The sequence below is a fragment of the Myodes glareolus genome, chromosome 23, assembly GCF_982192425.1.
Source record: "Myodes glareolus chromosome 23, mMyoGla1.1, whole genome shotgun sequence".
Taxonomy (NCBI): Eukaryota; Metazoa; Chordata; class Mammalia; order Rodentia; family Cricetidae; genus Myodes; species Myodes glareolus.
Genome location: NC_142048.1, coordinates 32,858,522 through 32,872,747, shown reverse-complemented (window position 1 = coordinate 32,872,747; position 14,226 = coordinate 32,858,522). Strand labels below are relative to the sequence as shown.

Sequence of the window (14,226 nt, the reverse complement as noted above, 5' to 3'; positions counted from 1 at the left end):
TCTTTGTAGTTTTGGAGCCTGTCCTGGAACTAGCTCTTGTAGACCAGGCTGGCCTTGACCTCACGGAGATCTGCCTGCTTCTGCCTCCTGAGTGCTGGGATTAAAGGAGTGTGATACTACTACCCAACTCACTTAACAAAATTTTAAGATGGATTTGAATTTTTCTCTGGAACCTAAAGTTCTTCAAGTTCTCCATGATATGGCTAAATGTTGAGGAAATATCCTGGGACAGGGGTAGCTGTGTGAGAAAGGTTTCAGAAGGTTTAAGTACATGCTGTGTGTGAGGAGTGTGTGCACTGGGAGAACAGAAAGACCTAGTCATATTGGAAAGATACTAGAGCATAATAAATGTGGGAAAAGAAGCCAGATTTACTCACACTGAGGAGTAAGTAGTGATAAAATTTGGTTGAGATTGTGGAAACACAGTGGGAAGGCCAACTCCCAGGATCTATAGAATAAAAGGTTCTTGTTGCTAAGCAACCGGATCTAGAACTTAACCCAATGAGAGACAAAGGAAGAAAGGATTTCTGTTCTCTTTGTCATGTGAGTTCTCAGAAATCATTGTTTATAAACTGATTCTTACAAATAAACCATGAATAGGTCCACACCAAGAAATCATCACCACATCTCTTGGTAAGTCTCTCAAGAGTAAAGGACAAGAAGCTCATAAATATACCCACAAATTTTGGGAATTCTTCAAATTTGGGGAAGATCTAGTGGCTCCTATTATTTCTTATTCCCCTCTCTTATTTGGAAAGGACAAACTGTTTTAATGTGCTGTCATTCATAGTTTATGAAATATTGAATTAGACCATAAACAATGGCAAGGCCTAGATGATGATTAGATACATGGACTGATAAGTTGAATGAAACTGAGAACAGGAGATGCTGGAGACAGGGATTAAAGTTCTGTACTAATATGGCTATTCAGGTTCTTTTAAATGATAGCTATCGTCACCATCATCATCATCATTGCCATAGTGTGTATGTGTTCATGTGGAGGAATGACTGAAGGGGGATGTGGGTGTATGTGGAAGTCAGAGAACAACTTGAAAGGATTGGTTCTCTCTACCATAGATTTCCAGGCTCGAATGCAGGATGTTAGGCTAGGCTGCAGACATTTGTAACCCTTGAGCCTTGTCTGCACACACTTTCAGTTGAAAATGTCACAATCCCTCAAACCTGTGGCTTCTCTAGTCATCATCTAAAATCCTGTAAGATGTGAGAAAACTGGCTCAACTTTCAAGTTTCTTTCCCAGTGACCTGTTGGCAAGCTGAGGTCTTAGTAATGAATCCTGATAATTTTGTGCAGTTAAGTTTATTAACAACATTATTGATAAATCATCAGCCTTTCCATCACAAAAATATTAACTCTATGATCATAACCAAACATACACATATATTTGTTATTATTATACACAAACATATATCAAGATAGATGTAAATAGAGCATCTGCATGTCAGAATTTTACTTACAGTGTCTACCTATTATCCTCAATTATTCCTTTTACTGATTTTCCTTTCTTTGTGGGATTTTGGGCATTTCATAAAGACAGCCTCCTCTTTATTCTACTTAATTGCTTTCCCCAAGCCCTGAAGACATCCATTACTTTTGCAAGTTCTTCCTAAAACAAATCTGTTACTGATGTGCAATGACAAACCAAAGACTTGGGGAATATCCTACCATGAGATTAAGGAGTATTAAATGAAATATTATTTGTTTTGCTGTTTAAAACACTACAATGTAAATTCAGCAATAACACTTTAAAATATTGATTTTTTAAAAAATTTTCAAAGATTTTCAAACAGGAGTTCTTCACATTGCTGAGAAAATGTGCAAAACTAGAAAAGTAAGAAATACTGTGAACAGCAAATCAGAAGTTGTTAATATGAGACTATTTGGGGAAAATCTTCCATCATGACTTTAAGCTGTCGACTGAAATGAGTTTGGCTCTCACTTGAATTGTGCGTTTCCATGTCTTCCCCAACTCTTTCAATGGATTCTGTGATTAATCTTCCCAGAAATATTGTCAGCTTATTTAATAGGAGTGTTAAAAGCTGGAAAACAAATGAAGCTACATGAGTTGAATGATTTGATCAATGGTTGTTAAACTGTTGGAGTCTTTAATTTGTATGGGAACCGCAGGAATAATGATGAGAACTCGCAACATGGTCAAGGAGAGAGATCGTTATTGTATACCTCCCTGAATAGGAGAATAAGCTTTAATTAAATGTGGCTAGAGTGGTAGAAGGTCATAATATCATACAGAGCATAAGTCTATCACTAACGGTTTTTGAGAAGGAGTTGCAAGAATAAATTAAGCAGTAGGTGCTGGGGGTGTTCTTCACATACTTGCTAAGGACAGTGAACGCTCGGAGAAAGGTGAAGAGAGTAGTGGACCTAATGGTGGGAAGAGAGGGTCAACTCCTACAGTTGTCCTCTGACATCGGTGGGTTACGCACACAAGGTTTGTGCCACTTTTGTCCTAGGATATTTTGCCGACAGGACTGATTATAGATCGAAGGTTCTGTGGTTGAGTTGGTGTTTACTTTTCTTTCGATAGCATGCAGAGTACCTTTCCATGCCATATACACGAGAAAATGAAGGTGAAGGTTCTATGCAGGCGCCAGCTCGACTTCTCCATGTTCTGCACAACGAGCTGTGTAGATATCTTCAGCGGTGACCACTGACCATCAGTTTGTAGAGAACAACCTATCAGATGAACAATTCTTAGTCTTGTCACTTAATGATTCCATAAAACCTGTGGGTATTTTCAGTTGTCAATAAAAATGGGTGACTTCTATGTGCAGTGTTCAATGCATAATGATAGAGACTTGAATACACCTTTCTCCCACAAATGTGCACACAGTGCACACTGTGGTTAAGATTATTGTTCCAGTCACCTACACTGATCATTAAGGCCCATATCATCCATTTATATTTCCCAAACATGTATTGTACTATCTACATTTTATGTAAATAACCAACATGTTTTCATGATATACAAACAACTTGTTGTTTTTGGAAGCCAAACACTCTGCTGTTACAGGATTTTCATTATTAGAATTGCTGAGGCAAATTTTTCAATATTCTTATTTGAGATAGGTACAGGCATTTAAAAACTTAACAGATAAATTTATTTGAGGATTGATTTTTAACAATTCTTAACTTTTAATCCAGAAATTTGGGTTTTTTTTTTTAATCTACAGGACCAAATTTCCTTCCTGAATCTTTTATTTTTTCTCGGGTTCCTTGATTTTCTTTTAGTATTTTTTTTTCAATTAGGAAACTCCAAATTCATTTTAATTCTTTTTCATTTTATATGACAAGGGGACTTTACAATGTACTCCTTTTGAATCCCTCAGACTCATTCCTAACACTAGGACAGATCACCAGCAGTAGCTTCTCTCAACCCCCTCCTGTGGATCAAAAGGCATCACCTCCTAACCTCCCTCCCCTGACTTTTTTATATCAGCTTCCATCACCAAGAGGCATTCCCTGTAAACACACCGCTAAATAGTCCACTAAAATAGGCAATACACAGCCATTACACCCTGAAAATCCAGAGGAGAAACTGAAATCAAGGAACAAAACACCCACTCAACAAAGACAAACCCAGAAATCAACACCTCGACCTCCAGTCATCCCAAATTCAGATGCCTAGACACCAGCATAAGAACTCAATCAATAACAGTTAGGCCAACATGTTTCCACTGGATCACAGCTATCCCACCACAACAGACCTTGAATATTCAAACATAGCTTAAGTACAAGAAAGAGAACTATATGAGAAGATAGAGGCCCTTAAAATGAATAAATCCCTTAAACAAATCCAGGAAAACACAAAGTTAGATCAAATTAAATCCCTTAAATAAAGCAAAGAAAATACAAATAGTTGAAAGAAGTGAATAAAATGGTTAAAGATCTGAAAATGAAATAGAAGCAATAAAGAAAACACAAATGGTGGGGGTTCTGGAAATGAAAAATTTAGGAATTCAAACATGAACTACAGAGATCAGCTTCAGTGAGAGAATACAAAAGATAGAAGAGAGAATCATTGTATTGACGATATGGTAGAAGAAATGGGTACATCAGTCAAAGAAAATGTTAAATCTAAAAAATTCCCGACACGAGCCGGGTGGTGGTGGTGCACACCTTTAATCCCAGTACTCAGGAGGCAGACACAGGTGGATCTCTGTGAGTTTGAGGCCAACCTGGTCTACAAGAGCTAGTTCTAGGAAAGGCTCCAGAACTACTGAGAAACCCTGTCTCGAAAAACAAAACAAACAAAAAACAAACAAACAAAAAATTCCTGACACAAATGAAATCTTGGATACCAGCAAAAGACCAAACTTATGAATAATAGAAATAGAGGAAGGAGAAGAATGACAGCTCAAAGGTCCACAAAATACTTACAGCAAAATCACAGAAAAAAATCCCAACTTAAAGAAGGAGATGCCTAAAAAGGTATAGAAAGCATAGAGAGTGACAAACAGATTGAACTGGAAGAAGAAGTCTCCTTACCACATAATAAAACACTACACGTCAAGAACAAAGAAAAAATATTAGAAGCTGCAAGGGGAAAAGGAACAAATAACAAGTAAAAGCAAACCTGATAGAATTATACCTGATGTCTCAAAGGAGATGCTAAAGGCCAGGTGGCCTAAGAAGATCTGTTGCGATTCTAAGAGAGCACAGGTGTCAGCTATACTATACACATATACATATACTATACACATATACATATACTATACACATATACATATACTATACACATATACTATACACATATACATATACTATACACATATACTATACACAGAGTAAAACTTGCGCTTACCATAATCTTTTCCGGTAAGTCACGACCTTGTGGTGACATACAGATTATTATAAATGGGTTAAACTAATATGTGAGAGTCAGCCAATAAGGGGCTAGAGATAATGGGCCAGGCAGTGTTTAGATGAATACAATTTTTGTGTGATTATTTTGGGTGTAGGAACCTGGAATGGGGGAAGCTACCAACATAATTCTTTACAGATTTTGGTGGGAGAATTTTCAACTTCATATAGAAAAGCAACAACAATAACAATAAAAACTCAAGATAGCTAAAACAATCTTGAACAATACAAACTGCTGGAGGCCTTCCCCATTCCTGATTTCTAGCTATGTGACATGGGTATAGTAATAAAAACAGCAAGGTATTGACAGAAAAACAAACACATTGAACAATGGAATTGAACAGAAGACCCAGACATAAATCCAAGCAACTATAGACATCTGATTTTTGATAAAGAACAAAGAAATACAAGAAAAAAGACAGTAACTTCAACAAATGGTGATGGTCAAACAGGATGTCTGTATGTAGAAGAGCACAAATAGATCCATATTTATTACCCTGCACAAGTTCAAGTGGTCAAAGACCTCATCATAAAACCAGATACACTGAACATCACAGAAAAGAAGGTTGAGGAATAACCTTGAATGCCCTGGCACAGAAGATGACTTCCTGAACAGATCAATGATAGTGCAGGCAATTAATAAAAGGAACAATTAATAAACGGAACCTCAGGAAACTAGAAATGTTCTGTAAGTCAAAGGACACCATCAATTTGACAAAATGGCAGCCTATAGAATGGGGAAAGGACTTTTACCAACTCCATACAGAGGACTAATATCGAAAACATTTAAAGAATTCAAGAAACTAGATATAAAAACGTAAATTATTCAATTGATAAATGGAGTATGGATCCAAACAGAGAATTCTCCATACAGGAAGCGCAAATGGCTGAGAAACACAGAAATGCTCAACATCCTTAGCCATCAGGGAAATGTAAATCAAAGCTACTTTGAGATTCCATCTTCCACTTGTCAGAATAGCTAAGACAGAAAACACAGACGACAGCTGTTGCTGCCGAGGTTGTGGAACAAGGGGAGCACTTCTCCATTGCCTGCGGGAGCACAAACTTGTAAAGCCACCATGGAAATCAATATGAGGATTTCTCAGAAAATTGGGAATTGGTCTATGCCACAACCCAGATATACAACTCATGAGCATATCCCCAAAGGACATTCCATCCTACCACAAAGGCACTTGCTTGTTTCGCCACACTCACTGCCACTTTATTCGTGATAGCCAGAAACTGGAAACAACCAAGATGCCCCTAAATGGAAGCGTGGATACACAAAATGGGATACATTTGCACAATGGAGCATTACTCGGCTGTTAAAATATGAGCTCATAAAATTTTCAGGCAAACTGATGCAACTAGAAAAAAAGTCATCCTGAATGAGGTAACCCAGAAAGACAACTATGGTATGTATTCTCTTATATGTGGATATTATCTATTAAGGAAATGATAGTCAAACTGCAATCCACAGGCCCAGAGTGCTTAGGTAATTAGTGTGGCTCAAGGGGTTGGGGGAATGAGTGGGTCTCCCTGGGAAGAGGATGCTATAATCAGAATATATTATATAAGGAAATAACCTATTTTCAATAAATAATGTACTCCTTTCATAAGTATAATTAAATATAAATGCATATGAGAAGCAGACATCAAGCCAGAACACCTAATTTGATTATACTATTGTTTATTGATTCATCATATGGAGATATCCATTACAGACAATTCCACCTTTGATTCTGCAGTTTGACAGACCTGGCATCAGACAGAACAAGCAGGAATTGTTACATGGGAGTGCATGTTAAATACCATGCATTTAACATGGTAGAATATCTTTTATACAAGTCTGCTAAGAACTATGTGCAACCTATCATTAAAAATTGAAGAAACCATTGATATTCCTTGATTGACTATGTATAAATCAAAATTATCTCATTAAAGCAAGTGGCTATCTCACAATAGCCAATTGAAGCTTGTTTTTAGTAGTAATGTAAATATGGTCTCAAATGTGTATATATTTAGTGAATCCATGTGTATGTCATTAAGGTCCGAGATTATCAATCTGTGACCAACTGTGATCCTTCTGAACAACCAGAGTGTGACTGTACCTCATCAAAATTAAAGAGCAAATCAAATGCACAATATGAAGTCATGCTTTGGTCCAAATGTTAAGCCATATTTATATAAAACCTTCTACTCTAGTCAGTTCACAATGAAAGCCACTCTTTATCTATGCCTTCTTTTTCCTGTTTCATAAGGTTCTCCTGCCCTAATGGATCCAGTCTTCCAGAAGACAGAGTATTAAAGGTCAGTGCTGCATGAGATCAAGACAAAAGAAGGATCCAGGCAGCAGAACTACATCCCGCCCTCCTTTGCTCTCTCCAGTAGGACAAGGTGGCTATGAGTGAGGTTCCAGTACATGTAAGAATCGCTCTCCTGCAGGTATGGTTGAGGGTGCTGCTCTTTCCTTCTATATGGCCCCTGACTTGGTGTGCTGAATTCAACACTCTTCCAGAAGTAGTGATACCCTTGAGGGTAACCGTCTCTCGGAGAAACATGAATCTTGCCGGCTGGAAGTCCTATAGCCTACACTTCGGAGGCCAGAGACACATTATCTCCATGAAGCCCCAAAACTTTCTGGTATCCAGCCAGCTCTCTGTGTTCACCTACAGTGATCAAGGAGACCTCATTGAGGATCGGCCTTTTGTCCAGAAAGACTGCTATTATCTAGGTTTTGTGGAAGGAAAGCCAGAATCCGCGGTTGCTCTGACCACCTGTTTTGGGGGCTTACAAGGGACATTACAGATAAACGACACAGCTTATGAAATTAGACCCAAGAGCCCTTCTTCCACCTTTGAACATCTAGTTTATAAAACAGACAGTGAAAAAACTCAATTATGTTCCATGAGTTGTGCATTAACAGATGAAGAAACAGCAGGGCAAGTTAGACCTCGAGAGGATGAAGACTCCTCCGAAACACAAGTTGTCTATGGGGCATGGTGGACTCACAAATTGTATATTGAACTGGCGTTGGTTATAGACCATGAACAATTCCTTTATCGAGGTCGTAATACTTCTCTTGTGCTGCGAGATGTATTCATGGTTATGAATGGACTAAATTACTTCTTATTTCCAGTGGATATTAACGTGGCTTTACTTGGACTTGTAATCTGGAGTAAGGAAAACCCCATACCAGTGAAAGATATATATACTCTCTTGCCAGAATTTTGTAAGTGGAAGAGAGAACACCTTGATTCTTACCTACAACATGATATTGCACATCTCTTTGTGAATTATAATTTTAGTAACTATTTTGGCATAGCTTATGTTGGAACTATATGTAATAAGACATTTGGTTGTGGAGTTGAGAGTCTCTTGGGAGAAAATTTTTTTACCTTTGGGTGTATTGTGGCACATGAGATAGGTCATAATTTGGGCATGCCCCATGATGGGATATTTTGTACATGTGGAGGAGGACCATGTGTGATGTCTGCTACAACAAGATGTGACAGAAAATTCAGCAACTGTAGTTATGCTGCATTGTGGAAAAACACAGCCAAAGCAAGCTGTATGTACAATAAAGTCAACCTTTCGGATACCTATCCATTGAAGTTCTGTGGGAACGGGGTGATTGATGAAGGTGAGGAGTGTGACTGTGGACCCCCTGAATTGTGTGACTATAGTCTCTGTTGTCTGCCTGGCTGTACTCTCAGGCCTGGAGCTAGCTGTGATGCCGGGCTATGCTGCAGCTACCTATGCCAACTTCTGCCATCTGGCACTGTGTGTAGAATAAAGGAGAACGAATGTGACCTCCCAGAATGGTGCAATGGAACCTCACATGAGTGCCCAGAAGATGTGTTTTTACAGGATGGAAGCTCTTGCAGTGATGGTGGCTACTGCTATGAAAAAAGATGTAACAGCCATGACGAACAGTGCCGGAGACTTTTTGGCAAGGATGCCAGGAAAGCATCCGACAGTTGCTACCAGGAAGTCAACACTTATGGTGATCGTTTTGGTAACTGTGGAATAATAGACAATGTCTATGTGAAATGTAATAACTCAGATATCCTCTGCGGAAGAGTTCAGTGTAAAGAAGTGAAAATTCTTCCTATTTGGAGCAGCCATTATACTGTACATTGGACTCATTTCAAGGGTGTCTCCTGCTGGGGTACTGACTACCATTTTGGAATGAGCATCCCTGACCTTGGTGACATAAAAGATGGCACACACTGTGGTCCAGAGCATGTGTGCATGAACAGAAAGTGTGTCAATAAGTCGATCTGGGCAAGCGAGTGTTCACCAAAGACCTGCAACAGGAATGGAGTCTGCAATAATAAACATCATTGCCATTGTGATGATGGCTGGAGTCCACCATATTGCCTGCTAAAGGGCACTGGAGGGAGTATTGACAGCGGTCCATCTTCTGAAAGCAAAAATAAGGAGGAGGATAAAGAGAAAGACAAGGACAAAGACAAGGACAAAGACAAGGACAAGGAGATGGAGAGGAAGTCACAGAATGATAGCTTCATAAGTTGGATATTTCCTATTTCTTTTGCGGTTTTGCTTTTACTTTTATTTCTTTGGATTATCAAGGACTCTACACCACCACCTGAGAAAGAAGAGACTAAGCCATTACACGAGGAAGAAGAGACTAAACCATTACACGAGAAAGAAGAGACTAAACCATCACACGAGGAAGAAGAGACTAAACCATCACATGAGGAAGAAGAGACTAAACCATCACATGAGGAAGAAGAGACTAAACCATCACATGAGGAAGAAGAGACTAAACCATCACATGAGGAAGAAGAGACTAAATCATCACATGAGGAAGAAGAGACCAGCACTTCTTCTTCAACAGCTTCAACTAACACAGAGTAGAATATGTGTGAAATTATTCTTTAACATTTAACGAAATTTCCCACATAGGAATTTTTAGTGTCCCAGTGGGAGAAACGCTATTGTGTGTATTATAAACAAATGATAAAAGATCCCAGCAATCTATGATAGGTCGGAAAAATGCACTTTCATCAGTCAATAAAAATAAAAGCTATCATATGGCTACTCTTCATAGCCTGAAAACATTTAAGTAACTTATTTCAATTTTTAGTTTACTATTTAGTCTTCTAAAAGAAAAAAAAACTTTTTTGGGTTATATCTTGTTGAGTCATTGGCCAAAGGTGTTTCATACAGTCCTCAAAATATCACAGACTACTACTGCCAAATCTACTCATTACTCTCCACGACCTACTGCTGAAAATACCCCTCACCTACTTTGTGAAATAATTCAAGGAGTGTTTACATTAGTGGTTCTTTAATGGTCTTGTAGAATTGTGCTGAATCCAGCTCTGGGACATTTTTTGCTGGGAAGTGGTGGTGGGAGATTTTTAGGTACTGCTTCTGTCTTAGTGAGGGGTTATGAGTCTATTAACTGTTTAACTTTTATAGATCATTTATATCAAGAAATTAATCTATTTCCAGTTTTGTAGAATGCAGATTTTTAAATTAAATCTTAATGATTCTCTGGATTTCTTTAGTGTTTGTTTTAATGGCTCCTTTTTCATCTCTAATTTTATTAATTTGAATCTTCTTTCGTTATCTTTTGGTTAATTTGGCTAAAGATTTCTGATTCCTGTTGACTTTCTCAAAGAATCAAGTCTTCGTTTCATTGAGTCTTTGTATTTTATTATTGCTGCTGTTGCTTGTTTGTTTCAATTTCATTGATTTTAGCCCCGTGTTTATTTTTTCACATCTACTCTTTTTGGGTATCATTTCTTTGTGTTTTCCTAGAGATCTCAAGTGTGTCACTAAGTTACTATGATCAAATTTCTCCAGTTTTTGAAGTTGCCACTTAGGGCTACAAACTTGAGTCTTCAAACTGCTCTCATTGTGTCTCACTTGTTTGTGTAAGTTGTGTTTTTATTTTCATTTAATTCTAAAACATTTGTTTATTTTCTTATTGATTTCTGTCTTGAACTAATTTTCATTCAGTGGTTAGTTGTTCACCTTTTATGAATTGTAAAATTTCTCTCTATTGTTCATATCCAGCTTTAATCTATGATGGTCAGATAAAATGTACAGTGTTATTTCAGTTTTTAAAAAGCTGTTGGGTGTTTGTCTGTGCCCTAATCTGCAGTCAATTTTGGAAAAAGATCCATAGGCTTCTGAGAAAAAAAAGGATAATTCTTCAGTGTTTGGGTGGAATGTTCTATAGATTCTGTTAGGTTGATTTAAGACAATAATTATCCTAGCATTTCTCTGTTTGGTTTTTGTCTAGATTACTTGTTTATCAGCAAAAACAGAATATGAAAGTCACCCACTGTCACTGTGTAAGGGTCAGGCTGTGATTTTAACTGTAGTCGTGTTTCTTTTATAGCTTGGGTGCCCTTGTATTTGGTGTATAAATGTTTAGGATTTCAATGTTCCTCTTGGTAGATTTTTTCTTTTGATGAGTATGTACTGTCCTTCCCAGTTCTTTCTGATTAGTTTTTGTTTGAAGTCTGTTTGTTTTAACAGACATTAAAATGGCTACACCTTCATACTTCCTGGGTTCATTTGCTTGAATTATTCTTTTCCTTCCTTTTCCCCTAAAGCATATGTCTATCCTTGTTGGTAAGGTATGTTTCTTGGATGCAGCAGAAGATGGATTCTGGACTGAGACCATTAATGTTGGGCAGAACTCATGAAAAATGCTTATTAACTTCCATCCTTTTTGTTGTGATGGTGTGGGTTTTCACCCTCCCCTTTTTATCTAGTTAGCAGTTCTGGAATTATGTATTTCTTGTGTCCTGTTGAGTGTAGTTAGACCTCTCTTCAGACTAAATATTTCCTTCTAGCGTCTTCTGTAGAGCTGCATGAACGGATAGATTGCTGAATATTTTTTAACCATGAAATGTTTTTCTCTCTCCATCAGTTGTGATTGAGACTTTTCTGTGTATAGTAGTCTGGGCTGGCACCTATGGTCTCTTAGAGATGGTAGAACATCTGTCCAGGTCTTTCGGGCTTTCAGAGTCTCCACTGAGTAGTCAGGTATTATTCTAATGGGTCTGTTTTTATATGTAACCTGTTCTTTCCCTTTCAGTTCTTTAATATCCTTTCTTTATTCTGTATATTAGTGCTTTGACTACCATGTGTCGCGTATTTTTTTTTTCTGAGCCCACCTATTTGGTATTTTGTATGTTTCTTGTAACTTGATGGCACCTTCTTTTTTTAAATGGGGGAATTTTCTTCGATGATTTTGTTAAAAATATTTTCTGTGCTTTTGACTTAGGTTTCTTCTCCTTTCTCTATACCGTTCATTCACAGATGCTGTTGTTTTATACTGTCCCAAATTTCCTGAGTGTTTCATGTCTGGGTCGTTTTTTAGTTTTAACATTTTCTTTAACAAACTGGCCATTTTTCCTATCATGTGTTCAACATCTGAAACTCTTTCTTCCATGTTTCTTAATCTGAAGTTTTTGTTTGACAAGTTGTTTTCTATTCTTCTTTTCATTTCAGTTTGGGTTTTTCTTTATGGATTCTAATTGCTTGTTAGATTCTTCTCTCATCTTGAATTATTTTCAATATTCAATGTTTGTGCTTTCACAATCTTCATTAAGGCTTTTATTTATATCCTCTTTGGGTCTTCAAATATGTTCATATTTTCTAGCTTGAAATCCTTTTCTTGTGTTTCAGCTAAATTGCTTTTCTCATGGCCTCACAAAACAAGGTTGCTGGATTCATATGGTCGGGGTTGCTCAGGTTTGTGATTTTGCAGTGGATGCAGTCATCTGGAGTTCTGATATTTGAATTGTTTTTTAGTGTAGAGAACTGGTCTTGTCTTTGTTGGGAAGGCAGTTCATCATTTGGTTGTTGTTGCCCACTCTGAGTCTTATCCAAGTGTGGTCCATGTGGGGTTCCAGATAGATGAGTTAGAAATAAAATGGGCAGGGGAGTACTGGGGGAACCCTGGGTCCACATAAAAAGACCAAGCCCCTAGGGGATGGAAATGGGTTTGGAGGAGGGCCTTTTACAAGCAGATCTCGCCAAGGCTAATGGTTAAGTCTGGAGAGACAGGAGTAAGTTTGTTCTGTGTTGTGTTGTTTCACTTTTAAGACAGGTTCTGACTCTATAGACTAGGCCATTTTTGAACTTGTGTTCCTCCTGCCTGAGTGTACTAAAACCTGGCTTACAGGTATACCCCACAATGTCCATCTAAGACTACTCATTATTTGTTCTATTTCTTTTTATTTGTTTTTGTTTGTATTTATGTTTGACCACATGGCCTGGTACATGATTGACAAGAATTCTCCCACTAATCTATATCCCCTAGGCTGGTTGATTTTTAAAGTTCTAAAATAAATTTGCATGTATATGTGTGTGAACATGTGCATTTGTACCCTTGGAAACCAGAAAAGGATGCTGAATTCCCTGGAACCGGAGTAGCAGGCAGTGGTGAGCTGACCAGCATGGGTGCTGGGAAATCAAACTCCAGCCCTCTGGAGAAACAGTTTTACTGAAACTAGTTCCTTTGTTTTTGCCGAGTAACGATCCAACTCATGGAATCCTCCGTGCCTGTATGTTTTCATTGGTATCTCTCAATTACGAAGCACCTACCCCTTTTCATTCTGTTTTGTCACATGGAGAAAGGGAGTCTCCAAGTTTCATGTCTTTATTATTAGCCCTTCCTAGCAGAATGTTCCCATAGGGAAGTCAGAGGTGGGCTGGAAGCCTGGGAGAACTGTTTGATTGGAGTTGCTGCCAGCATTAGCCCAGTCTCAACTCTCGTCTCGGGAGCACCAGCAGGTTTTAGGATCTGAACACGGTTATATGTTCATTATCTATCCCCCACATTAACAGTGTTGTCAGCTTTAGGGATCCAGAACAGTATCAAACTACTTAACCCCACAGCTGTGAGTACCAAATGTTTGAATTCTCTGTGAAATTCTGGAGGTAAGATAACCATGTCTTCTCCTTCAATATCTGGACCTTAGAATAGTGGGATGAACTACAGCACTCTGTATTTGAGTATTTCCAAGCTCTTCCTTTTGACCTCCAGTCACAGTGGTGAGAAAAATGCTTTTTATTTACTAACTTATGATTAACTCAGTGGTGTTCTTCATTAGGACATTGAACTCTGTGTGATTCAGAACATACCTTGGTAAAATTCCTCAGAGAATTTTCTTACTGCCCATTAGATCTTGGGGACATGATTTAGACGTAGGTAGAATTCCTTCACAATCAGGCCACACAATTGCTGTCACTTGTGCTTTTAAAATAGGCATGTCAATGTACTTAAAGAACCTTCTGTTGGATGGTGTAAGTATTATTGAATCATGTTTTCT

At 38.0% G+C, this 14,226-nt stretch overlaps 1 protein-coding gene across 1 annotated transcript; it reads left to right on the top strand.

The window, feature by feature from the left end:
* Nucleotides 1-515: 515 nt before the first annotated feature.
* Nucleotides 516-9,987, top strand: LOC125405268 (disintegrin and metalloproteinase domain-containing protein 24-like). Its single transcript, XM_048441682.3, has 2 exons — nucleotides 516-633; nucleotides 7,162-9,987. Exon 2 carries the CDS (start codon nucleotides 7,304-7,306, stop codon nucleotides 9,782-9,784), a length of 2,481 nt encoding a protein of 826 aa, XP_048297639.1. The 5' UTR covers nucleotides 516-633; nucleotides 7,162-7,303; the 3' UTR covers nucleotides 9,785-9,987.
* Nucleotides 9,988-14,226: the final 4,239 nt, after the last annotated feature.

Excerpts from the sequence above, each read along its gene's own strand:
- LOC125405268 (XM_048441682.3), top strand. The coding sequence starts at position 7,304 with ATGAGTGAGGTTCCAGTACATGTAAGAATCGCTCTCCTGCAGGTATGG.